This window comes from Neomonachus schauinslandi, chromosome 11, assembly GCF_002201575.2.
Source record: "Neomonachus schauinslandi chromosome 11, ASM220157v2, whole genome shotgun sequence".
Classification (NCBI taxonomy): Eukaryota; Metazoa; Chordata; class Mammalia; order Carnivora; family Phocidae; genus Neomonachus; species Neomonachus schauinslandi.
The window spans coordinates 49,065,030-49,071,925 of record NC_058413.1 but is presented as its reverse complement, the minus strand read 5'-3'; the positions used below and the strand labels follow the sequence as shown (position 1 = coordinate 49,071,925).

Here is a 6,896-nt window from a genome sequence, read left to right as displayed (position 1 = left end):
GTTTGAAAATGGTCTGGGTAACTTGGATTAGAATGCATTATAATTTTTCTCATTAAGACTCATGGAAATTTTTTTTTTAACCTAACGGCTTTTCATTTCGCAACTGAGCTTTCAGGAGTGAGTTGAAGACAGTAAACCAGGGACAGGTTACGAAGCCGAAGTTGAAAGACTTTCCCCGAAGGTGCCCCCCCCCCCCCCCCCCCGCCACGGGACCACCAGCCAATCACGACTAGAAAGAGCTCGGCCAGGCTGCGCACCCAGACCCAAAGGCGCACACCCCAGCGTTCCGCCTGCGCAGCGGGGGCGCCGACCGCGGTTCCGGGGCTCCGCGACGACGCGCTGCCTGACCGGTAGGAGCCGCCGTCGGCGAGCGGGCTCCCAGGCCACGACGGGTGCCGTCACCTCGCCGCCCCCCTTCCCCCCCCGCCACCGATCCCTCGACCGGCCGACATGGTTGAGGCGGATCGCCCCGGGAAGCTTTTCATTGGCGGGCTCAACCCCGAAACCGATGAGAAAGGCCTAGAGGCCGCGTTTGGCAAGTATGGCCGCATCAGCGAGGTTCTCTTGATGAAAGATCGAGAAACCAACAAGTCCAGGGGCTTTGCGTTCGTCACCTTCGAAAGCCCGGCAGACGCCAAGGCCGCCGCCAGAGACATGAACGGCAAGTCCCTGGATGGTAAGGCCATCAAGGTGGCCCAGGCCACCAAGCCGGCGTTTGAGAGCGGGCGGCGGGGCGCACCGCCGCCGTCCCGCAGCCGCGGTCGCCCGAGGGGCCTGCGCGGCACCCGCGGGGGCGGCGGCGGCCCGCGGCGACCCCCGTCCCGGGGCGGGCCGGCGGACGACGGCAGCTACGCGGGGGATTTCGACCCGCGGCCCTCCAGGGCCCCTATGCCCATGAAGCGCGGACCGCCGCCGCCGCGCAGGGCCGGGCCGCCCCCCAAGAGGGCCGCGCCGTCGGGCCCCGCTCGCAGCGGCGGGGGAATGCGCGGGCGGGCCCCGGCCGCGCGGGGGCGAGACGGCTATGCGGGCCCGCCGCGCCGGGAACCGCCACCCTCGCGCCGCGACCCCTACCTGGGCCCCCGGGAGGAGGGCTACTCGCCCAGAGACGGCTACTCGAGCCGAGACTACCCGAGCGCCCGCGACCCCCGCGAGTTTGTGCCCTCGCCCCGAGAGTACACCTACCGCGATTACGGCCACTCCAGTGCCCGCGACGACTGCCCGTCGAGAGGCTACGGCGACCGAGACGGCTACGGGGGGCGCGACCGCGACTACGCGGACCATCCGAGTGGAGGCTCCTATCGAGACCCCTTCGAGAGCTACGGGGACCCGCGCAGCGCCGCCGCAGCGCGGGGGCCCCCGCCTTCTTACGGCGGAGGAGGCCGCTACGACGACTACCGCGGCTGCTCGCCTGACGTGTACGGCGGCGGCCGCGACAGTTACGGCGGCGGCCGCAGCGACCGCTACTCGAGGGGCCGCGACCGGGTAGGCAGAGCCGACCGCGGGCTCTCCCCGTCCTTGGAGAGGGGGTGCCCTCCCCCACGCGATTCTTACAGCCGCTCTGGCCGCAGGGTCCCCAGGGGCGGAGGCCGCCTGGGAAGCCGTTCGGAGAGAGGGGGAGGCCGCAGCAGATACTAAGTACCGACAGACTTGGGACCAAAAATTCCGTTTTCAAAGAAACTAACGAAAAGAAGAGTCTGTGCTCTGGTAAACTACCCAAGGACTAGTACAAGGAAGAGTTGTTTTCACCTTTTTAAGAATTTTCTGTTAACTTCCTCTCCATAATTTTTGTGCTTTGGGGAGGAAAAAGTTTTAACTTTTTAACTCGTTTAATTGCGTTTTGGAATTGTTAACGTTTCTTTGAACAAGCTCATGTTAAAAGTATAAGACTTGAACCTGCGTACTAGTCTTCTTATATTTTCAAGTAAAAATTCTTCTAAAGGCTTCCTCGCTTCTAAATTTTCATGATAAATGAGACAAACAGTTCTAAGATCTTTTACAAACATCTGCCCACCAAAAATGGAAAAACGGATCATTCTGTTAATTCAAACCAACTAGATTTTTGGGGGAAGAGTGGGAGGGAATTGGTGTATACTACTCTTAAGATTTCAGGGCATCTTTCAAACCCAGGCTCAGTGTTCCCAGTATTTTTTAAAAAATGACCAGCAGCAACAACAAAAATCACTTAGATGCTTATTTAAAGGAAGTTCTTTTCACTCTGTAAGTAAAAAAAAAAGCAAGTGGACAATGCTGGCCGTATTTTGTTTTTTTTTGCCTTTTCTTTGGGAATCTGCAGGACCTCCTGTCCCCTTTCTCTCAAAAATACTGTTAATGTGTGTTGAACAAGAATGGAATACCAAATTAAAGATTTGGCCAACCAACCACACAGCTGCAAAAATTCCAGACAAACCAATTAATAGCATTTATTTTCACTACCAACAAACTACTAAGAAATAAGTAGAAAATACACCAATAGTGGATTTGGGGATCATATGGCTTCCATTTCTAACTCCGAGCTACTTGCCCTTGGCTCTAGAGCCAGCTGCTGGCTCTGGTGGAGAGAATTAGGTTTCTGCCCCCAGGGGTGGAGGAATCAAAAGTGAGCAGCATCAGAGCTCAGAAGCTCAGAGAATTCCTGAGAGAGCTTGACATTTCAACATCTGAGGATTTTCATCCTGGTATGAGGGACCTGGGTCTACCTGTTCACAAAAGGCAAGGGGATGGGTTGAGTGTTCTGTACTGTTAACGTGGGGAAGAAGGGCTTGAGCAGACAAAGATCAGAGAGGCTTCCTCCAGAGTGCCTCAGGAGGGATGTAACAGTCTCCTCTTTCCACTCCAAGCTCAGGGCAAGAAGCACATTTTCCAGTCAGCACCTGTGGAATTTCCCGGTTTATTTGAGAGGAAGGTAATTGCACAGTCCAGGAGCTCTAGTAGCCGCCAGAGAAAAAGGATCAGGTTAAAATAGTAGGATTCCTGTTCTGCGTAATAATTGCTGGAGGAAACAGACGAGCACCTGAACAACAACAAGTACTTAAAGAGAACTGAATGTACCACACTCACATACACAACTCTAAAAATACGGTTTTTTGATAATAAAGTAGGTGAATTACAGGAGAGGCTGCATTAGTGGCCCAGAAGATCAAATGCAGGAAATAGCTTTAAAAAAAAAAAAAAAGGTCCAGGAATCAATCTCGCAAAAATGTGTAATAGCTTTATGGAAAAATTGTTAATACTTATTAAAGGACCTAAAAGAAGACTAAAATGGGAGGTTTGTATCATGTCATGGTTGGGAACACTTTTTATTTTAACTATTCTCAATCTCACCAAATTAATTTGGAAAATCAATACAACTTTCAAATGAAGTTACAACATGACTTTTTCCACACAGCTCTCTTCTCTTTCTCAATAATACCCGTTTATTTGTGTGATCAACGATGGGATACTGAATATGGATACTGAATAAAAGATTTGGCCAACCGGCCACAAAACGAAAAAAAAAAGTAGCTTCAATTCACTACAAACAAATGATTAAGAAACAGGTAAGAAAAAGAGACTAATGGGGGATTTAGCTAATAATCCTAAAGCTTCTATGGTGGAATAAAGAACAAGAAGAGCCAAAGCAATTCTGAAAAAATAATTAGAAAAGACTCACCCTACCAGATATCAAAACTTGTTACAAAGTTAGAGTAATTTAAGCTGTGTGATATCAACAGACAAGGATAGACAGACCAACAGAACCAAAATAGTGAGCCTAGAAACAGGCCCACTTGCATATGAAAACATGATATACGACAGATGTAGCTTTGAAAGTCACTGATGAAAGGATGGACTTTTTTTGTTTTTGATGGCGATCTCTTTGCAAAAAGATAAAATGAGATTCACTAACCCAGCATACACAAAAATACATTCTAGATGGTTTGAAGATATAAATCTGAAGAGGAAATTTTTAAATACTTAGAAGAAAATGAAGAAATATATCACACTGGGGTAGAGAACTTTTTAAGACATAAAACAATCCTAGAAGGAAAATGTTGATAGAATTTTCCACATTATTATTTTTTTATGATAGGATACTTAACTGTGAAATATCAAACCATAGATTGGAAGAATTTATTTGCATTGAAATAACTTCCAAAAGAATGCTTAGGAACCAGTAAGAAAGAAAAACACCAAGGAAAAAAAAAGGGGGCAAAAGGACTGATACCTTTCTGATAGAGGTATAAATTGACATAATCACTGGAAATAATTTTGGCAATGCCTAGTAAAGTTGGTGGGTGCATACCTTATGACTCAGAAATTCCACTTCAAGGAGAGGACCTAGAGAAACTTGCACATGTACACAGGAGATTTGCTCGAGATTGGGCCTTACCGCACTCCTTGAATGTTAAAAAAAATAGAACCAGTCTGCCTGGAGTGGATCAACGTGAGGTTTATTCTTATAATGAAGTTCAATGTAGAAGCCAATGTGAATCAACAAGATCCACATGTAACAACATAGGTAAATATCACAATATTTGTTGGGTGAAAAGGGCAAATTGCATAAATACAGGTGTATTAAAAATACGTGATTGGAGTGATACACAAGAAATAGGGAAGTTTAGTGTGAGGAAAGGAAGGTGGGATGAGGAATGGGCTTTAGCTAAACCTGCAGTGTTTTTTTTCTTTAACAGATGGGTTTTAAGCAAAAATGACAATGTTAACATCTTAAATTTCTATGTACATTAGCATCTCTTTGGTATTCTATAATTTTGATACCGTTCATACTATAAACTTTAACATGAAAAATAGAGCTTAGCATAGCACCAGCATATAATGGCTACTCAAAAATGTTAACTATTATACCGAAACTGTCTTTCAGATACAACACTCTTGACAATGACTGTCCCTCTTGGCTTTGTTTATGGGTGATGCCTTATTCTATTTGACTCAGTTTATAGAGCCTGCTCTCCTAGACTGTGCTCACAGCCAGCTCACCATAACCTCAAGGGTGGCGCTTGCATATCTGAGAACCAAATCTTAGAGGAAAGTAGTTTTTCCCTTTGACATTCTTTTTTTTTTTTTTTTTAAGATTTTATTTATTTATTTGACAGAGACACAGCGAGAAAGGGAACACAAGCAGGGGGAGTGGAAGAGGGAGAAACAGGCCTCCCGCAGAGCGGGGAGCCCAATGCGGGGCTCAATCCCAGGACCCTGGGACCATGACCTGAGCCGAAGGCAGACGCTTAACGACTGAGCCACCCAGGCGCCCCTCCCTTTGACATTCTTTCTGAAGTATAACAGCGATGAAAACCTTTTTCCAATTAACAAAATGCCAATTTCTGAAGAGTAATCTCCTGAATATTAAACTATTAAAAAAAAAAAGTGAGGTGTAAACATTTGGAAATAAAGTCTCCTGCAGAGCTTCAATGAGTTCAAGAGGTCATAGCGTACAAAGGCTGTGGATTTCTGAAGTACATATACAGTAGAGAAGCCTCAATGCTTCTTAACTGGAAATTAATGTAGAAAGCTATTTTTGTAGGAAAATATGTAAGAGATAGAGCAATTGAGAACTCTTGTTTATAATTGCTTTCCTAATGATGAGAGAAAAAGCATACCAGGTATTTCGCAGGACTTACCCACTGGGTATAATTTAAAGAATGTGCATCTCAATAACCAAAACCTTTGTGTTCTCTGTCTTGAGCTTGGCTCAGTCTACTCCTGAGACCCTATTTCCACGTTCCTTCTGTCCAAAACAGGGTTCCAGGAGCATTGAAAGTATCCATGTGGTCCCTGACAGCATTACTGAGTGTTCCCCCACCAGGTGAGGCCTGAACATCTTCCATCTTTGATTGCAACCTGAATCCTTTTGTGGGTCCTGGGGCTCTCCTAGAGTGCTGGAGGTAGACCTCTTTCCTAGAGGGGAGTAGTTCCCCTTTTTCCCTTGCCTCAGGCCAGGTAAGATGGGGAAGATTTTCTGCTTATATTCCTTCTACCTGGGACCTCTAATATTTCTCAGCCTTTAGATTATTGGGGTTCGTGCTGTCACCCTTTTAGCCTTTACCTTAAGAAAGGTGATGTGATTTCCCTTCTCTTCTTGCACAGAAATTTCCTTTTTGGGGACAGTTACTCTGTTCTTGACTCTTGAGCATATTTAAGAACTCACCAAGCAGAGTCAGGTTGTGTTGCTTTTGCTGTGCACATATGGAATCCAGTGGTAGTGGGAATTCTTTTCAGAATTCAAATATTCTGTTTGTGGTGACGTTGTTTCTGAAGCTAATTTCTCTTACAGTATGGCACATCTAAAAACTCTTTAAAAATTATTCTCAGTATAAATATTTTGAGAGTGACATTTAATATGGGTATCAAGTGCAAAAAATAAACTATAGCAACTACAAAGCAGCAATGACTCTGTGGAATGCATTCCACTATCATATTTACTAAAATGCTCAAGGAGAATGAAAAAAATCTGAGGATGTATTATGAAATTCTTAGGGAGAGCATTAGGAAAAAATAGTGAAGCTTCTTTGTTATGTTTGGAGGCTGCTTATCATAGTAAAAGGGTAGTCTTGGTCATATGTATGAGTCTTCATTCTGTTACTTAGGTGACTTGGGCATTTTTTTTTTAAGATTTTATTTATTTGAGAAAGAGACCGAGAGCACAAGTGGGGGGAGGGGCAGCCAAAGAGGGGAAGGAACAAGCAGATTCCCTGCTGAGCCAGGAGCCCCACATGGGACTCGATCCCAGGACCCGAGATCATGACCTGAGCCAAAGTCAGACAGACGCTTAACCGACTGAGCCACCCAGGCGCCCCTGGGTAATTTTCTTAAAAATTTTGACCTTCTGTTTTTTTCACTTGCAAATGGCAATGATAGAACTATTTTGAAAAGTCTGAAATAAGAGAATGCATGTCAAGCAAGCA

The 6,896-nt window shown here is 45.9% G+C and overlaps 1 protein-coding gene across 1 annotated transcript; it reads left to right on the top strand.

Annotated features, from left to right (window-relative positions):
• The first annotated feature begins 450 nt into the window (after nt 1-450).
• Nucleotides 451-1,635, top strand: RBMXL2 (RBMX like 2). Its single transcript, XM_021685729.1, has one exon. The coding sequence runs from the start codon at nt 451-453 to the stop codon at nt 1,633-1,635; it is 1,185 nt and encodes a 394-aa protein (XP_021541404.1).
• The last annotated feature ends 5,261 nt before the right edge of the window (nt 1,636-6,896 follow it).